This window comes from Melitaea cinxia, chromosome 2 (genome assembly GCF_905220565.1).
Source record: "Melitaea cinxia chromosome 2, ilMelCinx1.1, whole genome shotgun sequence".
Taxonomy (NCBI): Eukaryota; Metazoa; Arthropoda; class Insecta; order Lepidoptera; family Nymphalidae; genus Melitaea; species Melitaea cinxia.
In genome coordinates this window covers 13650498-13669678 of record NC_059395.1, presented here as the reverse complement: position 1 = coordinate 13669678, position 19181 = coordinate 13650498, and the positions used below count along the sequence as shown (strand labels likewise).

The 19181-nt window shown below is 31.7% G+C and overlaps 1 protein-coding gene across 1 annotated transcript in view; it reads left to right on the top strand.

Annotated features, from left to right (window-relative positions):
• The window catches only part of LOC123665285 (1-acyl-sn-glycerol-3-phosphate acyltransferase alpha), a 28987-nt gene extending 13164 nt beyond the window's left edge, over positions 1 to 15823 (top strand). The window contains exons 4-8 of the mRNA XM_045599611.1: positions 1840 to 1973; positions 2860 to 3038; positions 8791 to 8956; positions 11781 to 11944; positions 15704 to 15823. Of these exons, the coding sequence (XP_045455567.1) occupies positions 1840 to 1973; positions 2860 to 3038; positions 8791 to 8956; positions 11781 to 11941 (640 nt within the window). The 3' untranslated portion in view covers positions 11942 to 11944; positions 15704 to 15823. The remainder of the gene's footprint in view (positions 1 to 1839; positions 1974 to 2859; positions 3039 to 8790; positions 8957 to 11780; positions 11945 to 15703) is intronic.
• Positions 15824 to 19181: the final 3358 nt, after the last annotated feature.

Genomic DNA, 19181 nt, shown 5'->3' with positions numbered 1-19181 from the left:
GTACATTTCTATTGAACCACTGTGTAAAAATAATATTTTATATCAGAGCCATTTTACATAAAGTAATATTTTTTTCTTTATATATAATCTTGTTAAACTTAATGCATAAATATACATATTTTATTAAATATAACGTTAATGTTCGAAGTTCACTCCTGTATAGATATAGTAAACTCTAATACAAATAAACAATAATGCTCACTCATACAAATATGGAAAATAGATTGTATATATAGATAATATATAAATACGATTAAGTGTTCTTATAAAATAGGACAATAATAATACCTACTTTGGGGATTTTTATCAAGTTACAAAGATTACGATAGTTTATTAGTTGTTTTTTTTTTAAAAATAATTGTATTTGCTCGCAAAAGAAAAAAACCGACTTCAATTACATCGACAAGTAATACAACGTAGGAAGACGAAAATATAGTCAAGTAAATACGCGTTATCAAAGATTACTCTAAAAGTTGTTATGAGAGCTCGATAAAATGTATGTGTGACCACATGATAAACATCAGCTTTCGATTAAATTAAAAATTATCAAAATCGCTATACCCAGTAAAAAGTTATTGCGGATTTTCGAGAGTTTCCCTCGATTTCTCTGGGATTTCATCATCAGATCCTGGTTTCCTTATCATGGTACCAAACTAGGGATATCTTCTTTCCAACAAAAAAAGAATTGTCAAAATCGGTATATTCAGTAGAAAGTTATGCGGTATAATACAACGTAGGTCGACGAAAAAAACGTCAAGTAAAGACGCATTATTAGGTATAACTCGACAAGTAGTTGTTAGATCTCAAATCAATTTAAATGGGACCAATTGACACACACCACCTTTCGATTAAAAAAAAATTGTCGAAATCGGTCTACCCGGTCAAAAGCTGTGATGTAACATACATAGATCTCAAATAAATTTAAATGGCACCAAAATGACACACACTACCTTTCGATTAAAAAAAAATTTCGAAATCGGTCTACCCAGTCAAAAGTTCTGAAGTAACATAGATAAAAAATACAGTCGAATTGAGAACCTCCTCCTTTTTTGGAAGTCGGTTAAAAAAAATGGATGGCCGCGATTTATAGTATCAGAATCTATTGACAACTCAAGACTGGAGGTAAATTTTTTGTAGAGAATTTGTTTTTATGTCGATTGATTGATTGGTTTAATGGCTTTCCGTTCAATTCCATTTCCGTTTAATCAACCGTGCTCTACTGGTACAACTGTACCATTGGAGCACGGTTGATTCCGCCAAGGTCGCGTAGTGTGTTTTTACGTCAACACACTTGTGTCACTTTAATCATTGTGAAATTTCTCTATAGTCAAATTAAAAAAAAGATATATGATTTCGCAATGGTCAATATCGACAATAGTGTGTTAAGGTTATACCTTATCAAATACCTAACAACTCGGCGAGGCATTAATCTCGTTCCGTGTTGAGCCAGACACACACACACACACACACACACACACAATGTAACAAGTAACAACAGCTCTCTGTCTCTATTTCGATCAACAGTATTAATATTCGAAATCCTCACAAAATTCAGTTTTACAGGTTTTTGATAAGTTTCGAGTAGTAATCTGACTTATAACGGTACGTACATACAATATTAAAATTTCATAATTAAATCTTACTTTTTTCGTCAAACATTTCCATTTGCAACCTGTAAAATTAAATGTTGTAGTTTATTAGTTGAAGTTTTGCTAAGTCTACTATAGCCTATCACTAACAGATGAAACAGGACCTCATATAGGCCTTATTCCGGTAAATTAATTTAAATAATTTGAACCAAGTAACTTCTGAATAAATTAAGTTGTACTCTTTAAACAGAATACCAGCTGCACTTCTGCGACTTTCTGCTCGTTTGCTAGGCATTAAATGGACGGTGCGTGGCCTTGAGAATGTGGACGACTCTCGAGGAGCAGTGGTACTTATCAACCATCAGAGCGCCCTCGACTTGTATGGTAAACGCTGTGTTTTTACAAATTAATATCTGACAGACTCAAAGTTTCTCCATCATTCAACTTGCGAAAAATAAAGGAAATTTAATGGATACAATTTTTTAAGCGTGTTTAGTCATTCATATTTCTTAATCATAATGTTTAATTCTTTGGCTTTTGGTAGAAATAACGTTTGAAACGTTTGAAAATCACACGTTTAAACTGTGAAATACGAAGTAAAAATTTCTACGCGAATGAAGGTGCTGACTGTGCTGACATCAGCTTATAATATAGAGCGTTTTGTCATATGTATACAGTGGCATACTATGTGTATACGGTATTTAAGATTCATACATTACTACTGTATTTTACATTAACCTAATAGTTTTGAAAAGGAAGAAGTCTCAATATCTAACTTTTATCTTTGTTAAGTTATAAGTGTGATAGATAACTTCTGATAACATATCTGATTTTAATTATTTTCATTAATTGTTTCACTAGATTGTTTTAGAAAGTAACTACTCAATTAACAGAGAAGTAAAACATATAGGTACAGTGGTAACATATAAGTGACTAAAGAAACGAAAAAAACCTGAATAAAGTATTTATTTTTTAATTTTAACATTATTTATTGAAATAGGGCACATCAGGATATATTCTGGTCAAAATTTGGGGCAGTCCGTCTGGGGAAGTACCTTACAGAAGACCACAGCTAAATAATATTGCTCTCGGATGACTTAGCCTATAACATCCCACTGCTGGGCACAGACCTCTTTCTCAATGTAGAAGGGGTCAAACCGAACTCAAGAGCAACATTGGCTTCTGTAAGGTGACCAAGATGTATTCTGATGTGCCTTACCTAAATGTTTTAAATTTATAGTTATAATCTTTGTTTTACATTTATATACAGTGCTGGCGGTGCTATGGCCGCTTATGGAAAGATGTACAGTGGTTTCGAAACGTTCGCTTCAGTACTTGGTTCCTTTTGGAACAGCGAGTTGGATGTGGGGGACTGTGTTCATAGATCGTGGTGCTAAGTCAGCAAAGTCCGTGCTCAATAAACAGACGGAGGCGGTGAAAAAGGAAAAGGTAAATAAAAATTAACCTTTTACGTATATTTCGGCTTTAGCTATATGAATATGTGTTAATAAACAGCATGTAAAGCTTTCATTATGTAAGGAAAAAGGTATCTTTTCTTAAATTTAATTTATCTTCTGCAAATCTTTATTATACGACCATGGCAGCTGTTTCATGTCATCATAAATCATTTGGTCAATCTCAATCATATTTCTAACAAAATAATCTGTTTGACATATCTATACTAACACGATATTTTTTGTGTAGTAAGTACCTTTATCCTACCTTTACCAATATAATCCAGAGTGATAAATTAAACATGTATCGAAAATACTTATGTCAGAGAACATTAAAACTGATAAGAGCTACGAATATGTTTTTTCTAAATATCTATCACAAGCACAGTACATACATGGTCATCTGTTCCTAAAGTATGCTTGTGTAATAGGTAACACTCGGCTGATATATCTAGACATTTTTCTGATAAATATGTATAAATAATAATCTAGACAAATAAATAAAATTGAACTGTCTTTTTGTAATATTAAAATAACCGCTTTTTACTAAATACATATGGATGTATGCACGGTACATATACCAAAATAACATTTTTTTACTATTTTTGTATGTCTGTCTGCCTGTTTGTTCCGGCTAATCTCTGAAACGGCTGGACCGATTTCAACGGGACTTTCACTGGTGGATAGCTGATATAATAAGGAGTAACATAGGCTACTTTTGTTTTAGAAACTTATTTATTTTATAACTTTGAGAACTGGACAAAAACTTTTTTGTTAAATTCCACGCGGACGAAATCGCGAGCACAGTTAGTTACATAATATATAAATTTGGTAAAAAACAGAAAAAAAAACAATTATTGTTTCTGATAAGTGAGATCACAACTTTGTTTCATTTTTAAATAATTATGTAAGCATTAATTAATTTAAGCTAAATTTTATGACATGGTTTTTAAAAATACTCATATATATATAAGTTTATATTTATCAATATTAAACTAATCTTTGTAAAATATTGCAATATAATAAATTCGATTAAAGTTGAATAGGTAATCAGTTATGCTAAAAATTGCGAAGAAACGTGATAAACGTGAATATTTTAGGTTGTTATTGTATTTCACATTTGTAACCTTTAGATATAAATTAATAGTAAAATTTAACACATCAAAAATTTTAAATATAAAATCAACTAATGTGACGAAACGCACGAAATAATGAACACTAGTGCTGATAGAAATTTGTAGCAATCTTGGTATAGGTACGTATTCAGGTAAACTAAGTGCCGGTTTATAGATTGTAGATTCATATTCGCGAATAGAAATATCTCATAAATATAGTTGAATTCGATGAAAAAATAAAACTAATCTGTTGGGTACCGTTACCTGTCAAATAGAATTATCCACAACGGATGAAACAGGCCCTAAAATTGTCAATCCACGTAATGGACAATTGCCATTGATCGCTTAACAACCACAGTTGAAGCAATTATCAATCAATTATTTTTAATGTGATTTTAAGACATGAATGATTAAATTCGTCTGAAGGAGAATTATATTATAATAATGATTTGATTATAGCTACAATACATAAATTAAACTTGAATTAGAATTGTCAAAAGAGAAATTAGAATTGGAGAAATAATATATTTTTTAAATATTGCATTTTTAATTTGTTTATCTATATGCTGTTAGCGCAACTTTTCAAGGACCGAGCTTAATGTGTTCTCCAAGGCACGGTGGGGAGACCTATTAGAACAGACATCTAAACCGGAAAGAAATATTTGTACAAATACAAATATCCATCCCGAGCGGGAATCGAACCCGCAAACCGTCGGTGTTGTAGGCGACTACTCGTACCACTGCACTAGAACGTTTGTTGGACTGAATGCATCGAGTAACATCACTTTATTTCTTGAGCTAGTCTCAGCAAGCCCTTTCATTTGATACCCATATTGTAGAAGTGCATTAAAAATAACTATTTCGCCATCTTAGGTGTTCTGCTATGTTGGATTTAGAATGACGTTACAGAGTCAGCCATGCATTTTCATCGAAACTAAACGTGTAGCCTGTAGGTATACAAAATTTCGGCTGCTCTGTTTAAGATAAATACTTCAAAATTGAGTTGCAAGATTCCACCCGAACATACATACATGCATAGGTATATTGTAAGTTAAATAAAAGCTTTTTAAATACGAACCAAAGTAAGAATCATTTCATGACGTGGTTTTTGGGTAATTGATAATTATCAATTGTGTTATGTTATTATAATAATATAGATCTCTTTAACACTTGTAAATTACAAGTTGTAATGTCTTAAAGAAAGCTTGTGACATGTGTTTGTATATAATTATCATCAGTGATGAAAGAACTTGTTTTAGAAAAAACCTTGACTATAGTCCGCAATCAATAGTGTCAATGTCGATTTTTTAAACACAAAATATTTTAAACGTGTTTTCCTGTAGATGTCTTGGCACTCATTTATCCTTTAACCTCGCAGATGACGCATGTCAACCCATAATAGTTACCTATTTATCTTAACATGAGTAAAAATACTGAACAATGAAATTGTACGTAATTTAATAATTTAAATAGTTTATCCGTCTGTTCATGATGAATAATACTTATTTACTTGTGTTTATTGAGGTAAGAACTTTGGACTTGGACTTCGAATTACTTCATATTAGGATCGCTGCGAATATTCGCATTCATATCCGCAATAATATATATTTATTTATAGCGAATAATGTATTTTTGCGGATGGGACGTCATCGCTAATGCGGGATCGTAGGAAACTACAAATTAAAAAAATAAAAATTATATGGTGTCATGGGACACAAGGTAGGAACGAAGTTAGGAGCAACACAATTTGAAAAAAAAAAATGTTAAATTTTATATATATTTTCTAGTTCTTGATTTTTGTTTAATTTTGTTGATTGGTTTCTAATTAAGTACATAAAAGTATATAAGAAATTTAGTGTTTTAGAAAATAACAAATACCGTAAAATAAAATAGATCAAACAAAATAATAATAATAATAATAATTCAAACTATTAAGTGAAAAAAATATGCCTATTTATTTCTGTCGACGATTTAAACGACGACGAGACGATTTTTTACAGTTTCTAATATAGCAAAAAATCTAAAAAAATATATAATTAGTATATAGTTTTAATTTCATGAAGATATCTTAAATAGATACTGAGAAAAAAATTACGTGCATGGTTGTTACCCCTATTATTTCCTTACTATAGGGGTTAGAGGTGTGAGATTAAGTTTATGGCTATTTTAGAGGAAAAAAAAAGGTAAGAACCCTTCATCAGACGCGAGTGCAGTTTTCGTATGCTTAACAGTAAAGTGGAACATTTTATGTTTGAGATAATTAGATACAAATTATTCATGTACTAATTGATAGTTTACACTTGTAATAGACAAACGTGCTAAAAATTGTTTTGTAATGATTATTATGTAAGTTGGTCATGTTTAACGACATTAGGACAAGTAAATATTTTCTAGTTTACATAGCACGTTAAAGTGACGACACCGTAACCTTCCGGGATGCGATTATACAGATAGATATGGATTTAATGACTACGCAAATAGAAGAATAGGTATATTCACCAGAAACAGCTCTGTTTAGTGTTTGCTATAAACAGTGTAAATGTAGTTTTAGGCGTTTTAAATCGTACCTTTATGGATATAATAATTTCGTAAAACGGATAGGCGACGTTTGCTTGTTACTGATTCCTGTTTTCATTATGATACGGTCTATTTTGAAATTATGATTTTGAAATTCTTTATCGTTGAAACAATGTTTTGGTGAATCCAAACTGTTTTAGTTACTAAAACATTTGAATAAATAATATATATATATATATATATATATATATATATATATATATATATAAAAACAATTGATTTTTGATTTAAAAAAAAAGTTATCGATATTACATATATTATCTATTTATATCTCTAGGTTTTTATTATTTTTATCTCTTTACCCACTTTATGGTAATTTAAGCCATCTTATAAAAATATTATCTTGTCTTATTTTTATTTAAAAAAATAACGGATTAATCAAAACATTTACGTAATTGTACAAAAACATACTGACTGTGTGTAAACTCTGCGCAAAATAAATATATCTAAATTTAATAGGAAATGTTATTGCTGATATGCAATTTATGTATAATAGACATCATCTGTTTAAAGTTTTGTCCTACTTTCAAGTGTGCTCCAAAATAAGTTCGTCGATCCTTATTTAATTACTCAATCCGATTGAATATCGTCAGCAGTAGAATCATCACTGTCCGCATATAATTTTTGGTGTCAGCAACTTTGTCACTTTATTGTATGTAAATAATTTTGTATTTTATACAAGTATGTTACTAGTTCTTGGATACGATACTAAATACGAAGCAAGCCGGAGCCATCTAGTCCTAATAGTACGGCTTGACTTATGCATTTTTAAAAATAATTTTGACGAATTTACATACTTAGCTTTGCCGCAGTCTGGTGAAATTAAGCACAATAGTTCATTACTTTTATTAGATGTAAGTCAAGTTTTTGCGTAGACTCAGTTTGCAGTCTTTTTTCATACAATATTAAGTTGATTCTAGTTTTATTTCAAAAAATATGGACAAAACCCTATGCATATTACAGAACCTCTTTCCCTGACGTTACCCCCACTAGTTACCCAGTTTTTTTTATTTGCGTTTTTTACACAGTGAACAAATCATATTATTGACATAATTATATCAAAACATATAATGAATATCGTGATGGTTGTTAATCAAAATTTCGTATAAACATGTTAAATGAACCTGACCATTTGTTTATGAAATATTTTATCGTAAGATAATACACGTTAAGTGATGATTTCATGTAACGTTGCATATGGAATTATACAAATAGAGTGGCCTATACTTAGATTCATTGCCATTTTATTTGTTGAATAAATAAAATACATCATTTTAATGACACCGTTTCTGGATGTGGTCCTTGAACTATTTATACTATACTATATAACTATACCTTTATTTGGTTGGCAGGGTTTGCTGGAACTGTTAAAATTGCATTCGGTCTATACTTTAAGTATTATAGCCGATCCAGTTGGTTCTTACACTTTTTGCATATTGAGGGGGTTCAATTTATGTAGATCCAATAAGAAATTGCTATAACTTTTAGCATCTTCCGAAAATAAATTTGTCTGAAAGAAAATTTTCAGCAAAATGCGGTCTAGGCCTAGTTTTTTGGGATATTTCGTAATAAAGTGTTGATATCGTTCTCATAATCTCTAGATTACAATAGTGATATCATCTTAACCTTGTTTGACTGTAATTTCAATAAAACAACGGATGAAACATTTTTGGGTAAAAATAAATCCTCTTTAATTTTTGAGTACAATAGAAATGTATATAGACGATCGCACTTAGGTACTTAATTCTAGTAAATTTAGCTTTTTGTGACGATGACAACCGCTCTGGTGAAGTGGTGCGTGTATTCGCCTAAAATACCGACCTTGAATTTTTACAAATATTTCTTTCCGGTTGTAACGTCTATCCTTGTGTAACTCCCCGTGCATCGGATAGCACTTTGAGCCATCGATCATAAATATCTGATAGCGATTGTCACTCATAGTAGGGAACATATCTGCTAACTGAGATTGGAGCTGCGTGGTTAAGTTATATATTGTTCCACTTTATAATAGACTAGTACTTATTGTTCATTAAACCATTATCATTACCGTTACAGCGCAAGTTATTACTGTTTCCTGAAGGCACGCGTCATTCGGGAGAAAAATTGCTGCCATTCAGGAAAGGTGCATTCCACGTAGCGTTGGATGCGGGGGCGCCAATACTGCCGGTCGTGGTGTCGAAATATCATTTCTTGGATTCTAAGCGGCACAGATTTGGATCAGGTTTGTTTCCAACTAAGAAAAAAACCATCATAGAATTTTTAAACCGATTAAATCCAGGTTCATATATTCAAAAAAAGATTCATTCATTTCCAGTTATTCATTCACAGGGGATGAAATACAGAGATCCTAAAATACTAATGATTTTATGACTATTTTAAAATTAATTAATCACTGAAAATTAATAATATAATACTAGCAGTTTCCCGCGGCTTCGTTAGCGTATAAATTGATAATATTTATATAAAGGGGCTAAAGTAGTTGATAATCATTGTATTACCCTAATTTTATTCATTACATGTACGACATTTATGGTTGACCTTTCGCGCGTTAAAATTACCAAAATTGCTTGCAAAACTAGCTCTCAATCACATCGTGTAATTTAGTGAATAGTCTTAATTTGTCATTTTAGGTACTTTCAATAATACGAAACAATATCCTATTTTACCATACAGAATTTCCGTAAGCGCTGGGATACTTTTTTATGTTATATAATTATAATCAAAACCCGAAAAACAAATTTTGTGCTTGTAAAATTTTTGCCATCAAATTGACAGGAACACGTTTAAGATATTTTGAGGCATAAAAATTACATCAAGAATAAAGAAATTACATTTCATTATTTATTTATTACCACGCTTTTATTAGCTTGGGTTGTATGTATGTAGGTATCAGTGGGGTGCATAAAGTTTTTAGACAGGGTAGGCAGTCAAAAAAATATGAATAGCCACACTGCACTTACTTTCTCGAAATTGTTTCTTAATTAATTTCAATTTTGTTGGGAATAGGGGCTTTTAGATAATTTCAAGGACAGACAAGTAAATTATTGGACACGTAAAGTGAATTTATACTAATAATGTAGGCATACAAATACATGTAACATACACGCAACCAACTGATACTTATTAAACAAATCCCGATTTGAAATCAGTTACTGGATAGACATAGTGACCTCATAAGGCCGGCATTCTGATAATTTCGTTTGTGTCAAACGTAGGAAATCATTGATAACACTAATAAATAGTTACGAAGTTGTATGCTGAAAATGCGAAATTGAATGAAAGTACTTGTTTTTTTATTAATAAATGAAAGATTTTAACGTCATTGTTTTTTATATCTTAAATCGATACGCCTGAACAATTTTTAATTTATCCGTAGTCGAGCGAAAGTGTTGAATTTGGATGCACTACTAACTACTAACTTTCATCAAACACACATCTCAACTTGCATGCTGTGTTCACTGTAATTAGAGTGAACATTGTACACCTTTCAAATTGTTACATACATAAATTTTTTTTATATTGTATCATTCAATTTGTGAACCGAATAAAAAAAAAATCTCCGTTACCTATTTCACAAGTAAACCTATTCATCACTAATATATTCATATTTTCACTAATAACAAGAACGCACAAACGAAAAATTCAAAGTGAATTGTTAAAATATTACTCTGTGGAATGATTCGGACGGCGGATGCGATTATGCGACCGTGTCAAAAATCTTAATTATTGGTAAAAACCAAGAAGCTTATACAAAACACAAAACGGTATCAGGTATCGGTATCACAAAACTTCTTATCTTAGATAAGAAGTTTGATAAGTCAAAAAATGTATATGTATGTAGTAAATATACATGTGTGTGTGTGGGGGATCGAGTCCAGAATCCCTGGTGTATCATGTCTCTAACATTACAAATTGTGGCAACAAGCAACTCAAAACCTATTCAGAACACAAAAGTTATCTCATTAACTCAATATAAGCATAATGATTTAAATTAAAAGTAAAAAGAGACGATAATTATCAACAAAATAATATAAATTTAGGTAAAAATAAGGTTGAACAGATCAGAACGCTTATCATGTTTAAGAGTAGGTGTATACGATTCTAATTAAAAAAATGATACAAGCAAATATTTTATCTGGTCATTTTCCATGTGAAACGGAGAAATAAGAATGTTGATTTTAAATGATTTAAAGATAATTAAATATTTCTTTTTAAAATAAAAGTAGCCGAAGTTAGGTACTTCTGACTATATTAGTTATCTGCCAGTGAAATCGGTCCAGCCGTTTCAGAGAATAGCCGGAACAAACATTGACAAAAATTGTAAAAAATGTTATTTTGGTATATGTACCGTGTATCACATCCATATGAATTTACTAAAAAGCGGTATTTCAATAATACAAAGAGACACTAAAATTTTATTTATTGGTATAGATAATCGATTCGTCACTTATATCTTAATAAGAGATCCTGTTCTTACTATCATAATCGATCATTGTAGTACCTGATTATAAGTTTGTTTTTTTACCTAAGTATGAAAAACTGTTACAATTATATTAGAGACTAGCCGACCTATGAGGTTTTACCACGCTGCTCCACTGCGAGTTGGCGGATGTGTTCCCTACTATGAGTAACGATTGCTATCAGGTATTTACGATAACAACAACAACAACAGGGACCGACAGTACTCACATGGACTAGCAACCAGACTGGAAATAAATATTTGTATAAACTCAAATATCCACTTCGAGCAGGAATTGAACCCGGAAAACCTCGGTGTTTTAGGCGACTATTCGTACTACAACACCAGAGCGGTTGTTTACTTCCTAGATGTTCCACATTTTAATCATGTTTATTATTATAAGCAGTAATATTTAAAATAAGCTTTTAATGAGTTATTTAAGCAATCAACTTTAAATAAAGCGTCTAAAAATTCTCTCTTTCTACTTTTATGTAAATTTAAATTTAAAAAAAAAATTGGCGAATTCACTCATGCTACTTTGAAATTTTTGTAATATACTAAATGAATAATTTAATTTCTATTTTAGGTGAACTAATCATAACGATAATGCCGTTGATCGAGACGGAAGGTTTGAAAAAAGAAGACATAGACACGCTGGTCGAGGCAGCACAAAATAAAATGCAAGAGGAATTCATTAGAACCTCCGCAGAAACGAAGAAAAGGCTCTCTGTCTACGAAAAAAACTAAATGGTACGTTATTTTTAAGTTACTAACGAAAATGAAGACTATAATTAACGTGCGATTTTACTTATCTTTTAACAATGAACGATGTGTCAAAAATTGACTGTTGGCTGAAACAAAAAAAACAAAAAAAAAATATATATATATATAACTGAAATATTTCATAATAAATAAACAGATGTATTTATAAAAATAATTTTTAAAAATCGCTTAGGGCCTGTTACATCGGCTGCTGATAAAGCTATCTGATATAACCAATCCTGGATTAGTCTATAAGCTATTTAATCAATTGCTTAGGGCATCAAGTTACCTTAATCCGGAACTGGATATAACGGTATTCAATAATGGTAACAGCTGGATATGACATTTTTAGTTTCATCATTACACTCGACTTTATCTATCAGATCTCTCTCTTTTATTGTACCTGCGAGGCCATAAATTATTTTTGTACTTTATTATGTTATACTTTGCGATGCTTTATTTTTGTGATGTATTATTTTGGTGTGCCCTCAAACTTCTGCTAGTGTACCTACTTGGTAAATAAGAGTATCAGCAGCGCTTTTTTGCGTTTTTAAATTCGAGTAAACAAAGTATTGTTACATTCAATCCGTTACATACATATAATTGTACTCTTAAATATTAATTTAATATTATAGGAATATTAAATTATAAATAAATTTAACACTTGAATTTGTCGAATTATACGTTAGAATATTAACTTTTTAAATAAAGTGCGCTTAAGGAGGGGTAATTTTAATTCAGCCAAAAACGATACGATTTTGTTACAATTTTGACGATATAGTTAAAATCTATTTGTTAAAACGAATGTCACATTAAACTAAAATTTTGAAAACTATTGAGTGAAATTCTTACGCAGAAATATTACAAAATAACAGCAATTGGTAATCAATTTTTAAGATGAAAAACGTGGTATTGGCGAAAAATAATAGCTTATTTATCATTTAATATTGAATAACAAAAAACAATAACAGATCTGATAAAAACTCTCTTGCGTTACGTTGTAAATTATGTAGAGAAATCCTGTTAAATTTTTTCGAGAGATCAAGATTCAAGAAAAGATCGATTGAGTAGTGAAGTTTTTCGATTTAGTTTGAAGTTGTGATGAGCACTATCGATTGACGCCGCGTTGGTGCAAAGGTCACAGCACTGGTTTGTGGCTGTTGCGGTTGCGGGTTCGCTCCCCGCACATGACAAACATTTGTATTGGCCATATACAGATGTTTGCCATGGTCTGGGTGTTTGTGCAGTCCTTGTGGATTTCACCACCGTGCCTCGGAGAGCACGTTAAGCCGTCGTCCCGGTTGTTCATGTACACCTGATAGTGATCATATTAGGGTATATATCCGCCAACCCGCATAGGAGCAGCGTGGTGGATTGAGCTCTTATCCTTCTCCTACATGGGGAAAGAGGCCTATGCTCATCAGTGGGATATAACAGGCTGAAGCGATGGACAAAACGCTTCAGTTTTTTTTATATCACTAGGTCGGCAAACAAGCGTACGGCTCACCTGAAGGTAAGAGATTACCGTAGCTTATAGACGCCTACAGTACCAGAAGCATCGAAAGCGCGTTGCCGACTCAATCCCCAATCCCCCCCAGGAGCTCTGGTCACCTTACTCACCAACAGGAACACAATACTGCTTGAAAACAGTATTTTTAGCTGTGGTCTTCTGTAAGGTCGAGGTACTACCCCAGTCGGGCTGCTCCATATTTTGAGAAGAAAATTCCTGCTGTGCCCTACCTCAGTTTTGAAGACTAAAAAATTTTGAATAAAAATTGTATGACGCGCGGTTGACTAAGCCGCTGTATTTTCTTTAGTTTTGTTTCGATTCTTATTTCGAGAGTATTTAAAAAAAAAATGCTAAAAGGAATGTTAAAAACGTTACCCCTTGAAGGTATGAAAGAATGAATCTTTGAGACAAGTCAGGTTAAATTACCTGTTTTTTTATAATTTGGCATGGATATTTTTAATGTTAAAGGAGGTGCGAGTGAGTCGCGGGGCTTTAGGGAAAATATGTCTCACGGAAAGCCTCAGAAGAAAGTAATTCGACAGTTTGTACGTATGCAGAAAAATGAGCGAGAAGTCCACCCCATTAGATCAGGTCATCAGACATCCGATTGGTGTGGATGACATCTAGTTCTGTGATTCTCCACACGCTGCCACGTCACGGGTGCGATGGTAGAAACATGAGGTAGTTCCATACTGACCTGAGCTTTGTAAAGGAGAAACTGATATTCTGATACGAAGGACTGTCCCGCCCTAATCAGAATCTCTAGATTTTTGCAGCCACTTTGGCTTTGCTCTCCATGGGACCCCGGAATTGTACTTCGTTCATTATTTACCCCAAGGAGGTCTCAGTTTCAGACATAAATTGTAATATGTTCCCGACTTCCCTCAGAGGTGTATTAAGCAAGGCTCTCACTGTCATTAGCATAGATAATAGATATGCAGAAAAAACAGTGTAGGTGAGAGCACTATCTTGAGGGATTCCAGTGTTAAGGGACATGGTTTCTGATCACATTCTGTCAAAAGTGACGTTGATACTACGTTCGTGAAATAAACTTGTTACCCAAGTGCATTATTCCTCGAGGAGATCGTAAGATCTGACTACGCCGACGAGGCTTCAGTCCGCAGGCGACGAACGGGGATGCGTAGGAGGCGCTACTTAATGCGCCCCCAGTAACGCCCCTGTGCCCGTGTCGGGCCGGGATGGGAACCCGGTCCTGCTAGACACGGCGTCGTCGGGATTGTTCAGAGGTGAGCCGGACAGTCCCCATGGAGGATCCTGTTGCCTGCAGATCCGGGACTCTCCAATTAAACCGGCTGAAGGCTCCCGCAGGGTTTTGGTCGGTATTGCACCCCCAAGTGCTGAAGCCGACATACGGTCTAGGAATGCCTACCCGGGAATCCTGGATATCACTCGTAAATAAGTTCTCCTGCGATGCCAAAAAAAGATGCTTATATTGATAACTTTGTGCCAGACCCGATGAAAAGGTCTTCCATATCTATAGTTTCTGCCATAGCTTATCCCTTACATTCAATGGCGGTCGAGCTTTAACAGTAAAGTATGTGCTAGAGTTTGTACCCTCCCACTGCTGAGCAACCTATACTTTTTTTAACCGACTTCAAAGGAGGAGGTTTCTAAATTCGATCGTATATATATTTTTTATGTATGTTCGCGGATAACTTCGTCGTTATAACGCTCAAGTACCACCGTACTATGATAAGAAAACCAGGATCTGATGATGGCATCCCAGAGGAATCGAGGTGAACCTTCAAAAATAGTAGTGACGACTAGTGTCTTTGTATATTTTTTTTCGTCTACTTACGTTGTATTTATTTTTTTAAGCTAACTTCAAACTTAAGGTTTGAATGACAAAATATAAAAGTTTTACAAGTATTCATTGTCAATTTTAATATGGGCGACAAAAGATAGTTACCTCAAAATCTTATCATGGAGATTGGAATTCATTTTTTGATCTAAATTGATGAACGCACACCAAGTAATAATGATTCTGTTTTATATCTAAAATGTGTAGAATTTAGATTTATTAAGTTTTTCTATGAAAAGACTGTCTTTTACTTTTAAGTTGCATGCTACGCAGATTTTTTGCTTTGTTGTAGAAAAAATATGAGTATAATATAATAAGAACAATATGTTTTTTCAATTGTTTAAATGAATAATTAGAAGTTGTTTTTTGTGCCTATACAAATGTCAATGAATATAAATATTTTATTCTATTACAGGTAGTCGAGATAGTAGCTAAGTAACAATAAAGGGGCTGTGATAATTCGAAGTTTGTGGTACAAAAATATAAATATTTGTTAAATATATTTAAAATACAATAAATTTATTACTAGAATTAATTTTGTTTTAATAAAAAAAAAAAAAAAAAAATGTGTATATACTTTTAATTATCATTTCATATATAGTTCGCGTCATGTAAAAAGAACGCTGAAAGAAACTGGAGGGGGTGCGTTTGCGCATGGTTATACTCGCGCACAAAAGTACTACTGTTTTATTTTTTAATTAGGCTTTCACTCGCTGCTTCGTATAATAGTTATTGGTAGGTACATTAAAAAATACTAGAAATGCCAGTGTGAATAATTCGGACTAAATAAGTATAATAATTATCACTTTACAAAATTACAATTTTTTTTCAAACAAAAGCAATAACAAATTTTTTAGTTATTGAAATATCGTATTCAAAAATATTAATTATCTGAACTCTCGATATTAGTATCTTAATAGTTTTTATGTGTTTAAAATGATAAATTGATATTTGCTTTTCAGTGAAATAAATAGTAAATGGAGTTTTACAAGTGTCCGTATGCTAATGTGTTGTGAAAGTGAGTGATAAATGCGGAAAAAAACGTGAATTACGATTGACAGTGGTTTGTTTACCAAATAAGACTGTTCCAAAAAATGGACAGTACGAAAAAGTTTTTTCAAGAGTTGGCAACACTGTAAATCGCCTTTGCGCATTTTGACAATCAGCGTTCTTTTTACATGACGCGAATTATATGTCATAAATTATTTTTCTCACTTTTCTATGTAAAACTATTTCGTAATTTAAAACTTGTACGCGATAGTATTTTGTGTCGACATTTATCACGTGTCGCATGCTTTCCGGTGTGCTATTGGTTGGACACAACTGTCCAACCAATAGCACACCGGCAAGCATGCGACACGTGATAAACACTCCCGTCCCGCTACCCCATACCACCAAATAGACCGATAAATCGCTTCTGCGCAGCTTCAAGGCCAGCGTTCTTTTTACATGACGCGAACTATACCCACAGTTCAAATATATGAAAAAATAGATGACATTTTATGAAGTACGTAATATACAAGTGTAGATTTATTAAAACATCACATTAATTAAAGTATAAGCATTTCTATAAAATGTTTAATTAACCTAGAGATCACATATAATACGTTATAAGCGATTCTTTTGATACATAAACAAGGCCATAACCCCAAAGATATATTCCAAATGAGGAGATTTATACAGAATTGTATATCTATGATTCTGTCTATAACTCTTTATTATAAAATGACCTGATTTAAAGTGTTGTACAGATAAGGAAAATACATATTTATTTAAATATAAACATTTTCAACAATTTTCGTCACTAGATTTCATATAGCAAACGGTTTATATTAAATATTATAATTTATTCACAATGTTCTAGAAGTACCTGGCTTGGCCTTGTTAAAAAACGTCATATCGTCAAGGTATATTAATTTAAAAATGTTTATTATAATGATTAACATAGTAATAATAATACTAAATCTAAATGGCAATATTTAAAAGCGTATATAGCAATTACCAAACAAAGTAATGCTAAAGACAATTCAATATATACTTTAGCACTGCATTTTGAGATACGCATTAGTTGAATATAAGAATACTTGTACAAGTTACAAAGGTAAACAAAATGTTTTGTTTGTGTGAAACTTGTAGAGGAGAGAATAATTTTTTTAATTCACTTCACTATTCTAATAAATATATCGAATTAAAACTTTCTTACGACTAGACAAAATACATGACTGCCATAAAATAAGTCTATTTAATATATGTTTTAAAAGATGCCAATAGTTCTAAAAAAGGAACTCTTATTAAAGCACTAAGGGGAAGAGCGGCCCAAACTATACATATATTTACATGTTTCTTTAAATACCTTTGAGATTCAGAGGCTTATTTATATCTTTGTTCAATGAAAAATATTTGAAAAAAAAAAATATTTTTTGTGATTCTGTGTTAAACCAATCTTCCCCTATTTGCACCATTTAACTTAAGTTATTAATATCTTAAAGATGATTTGAAACAATATAATCGTGACCAACTATTTTAAGAAATTTACTATATTTCTACTACAAAACGTGAAAAATCTTAAAAGTAGTATAGAATCATCTAAAAATATTTTTTCTTGTGTATTTAATAAACTTGTTACAAATGTTAAATTTGTATAAGGTAAGAATAAGGAGTATACTATTACAGTTATAAGAAAGTGATTTTAATAAGTAATGAGATATACATATACATTGATATTATTACTCTTTATTTTTACTCATGTAATATTCTAGATGAAAACCAATCAACTTTATTAAATCCTTATACTAATTTGTATAAAAATATACAAATTAACGACTTGTTTTAAGAGCCATTTCACAATTTTTCGCTCTGCAAGTTTAGGTAAATTTGATCGCATCGCGCGAGTCGTACGAGCGGCGCGATCTTTGTGCTACTTGGTATAGTGTGACAACCAAAAAACCATCTTAATCTTTTTGTAATGTATAATAAAATTAATAACTATGGTATAAAATGTTTTTTACATAGTTAATTTGTTAAACATTTCAAATATGTTATATTACAACAGTCAATAAATTTAAAATAAGAATAAAATATCAATTTTATGAAACCATTTTTTTTAAATTATTTTAGTTTTTTGAGTTTACGAATGAATCTAATATTTACGATATTAATAAAATTGCATTTTATTATACCCCAGAAAATCTGTGTGTGAATGTGAGTTGCATAGTTTTGGATGAAAGCAGACCATCAAATTTTGCCGGTCTTAATTTTTTTATATACTCAATGACACCGACAAACATATTCATTAACAAATACCAAGACAAACAGATTGAAATGCCTGTTTGTATTGATAATGTGAGAAAAAAAAATTAAATACATTTGTTTACAGAAATTATCATTATATTATTTTACAGTTATATTCGTAATAATTATGTTTTTAGTTTTATGAAAGTATCAAATGCGGTTTATCACACTATAACAACAGGCGCTTGGCGCGTGTGAGCGAAAGAGACGGCTGCGCAGAATTTGGCGTGGACCTTACTTCTAAGAGCGCTGGCCGCTGGCGCTCGACTGATTTATTGCGCTTGATGCGTGGTAATATAAACTATATTTTTATTATTTAATACAAAATGTATTAAAAATAATTAAACATTTTAATTATTTTTTTATGTATTTCTTAATGATGTTAGTTTACTTTGATGAAGATAGTTCGTTAAAATTTCTTAGTTTCTAAGAAAAATATCGCTTTTAAAATTGTACTTATTTGGAAAATATTCGATATCGAAATATTAACTTTAATTTTTTTTTTATCGATTAATAGAGATATAAATGGAATAAAAATCTGTCCTATTATTCAACAAAATTATATTCCAGATATTACGATATTTTTTTAAACGGTTTCAACG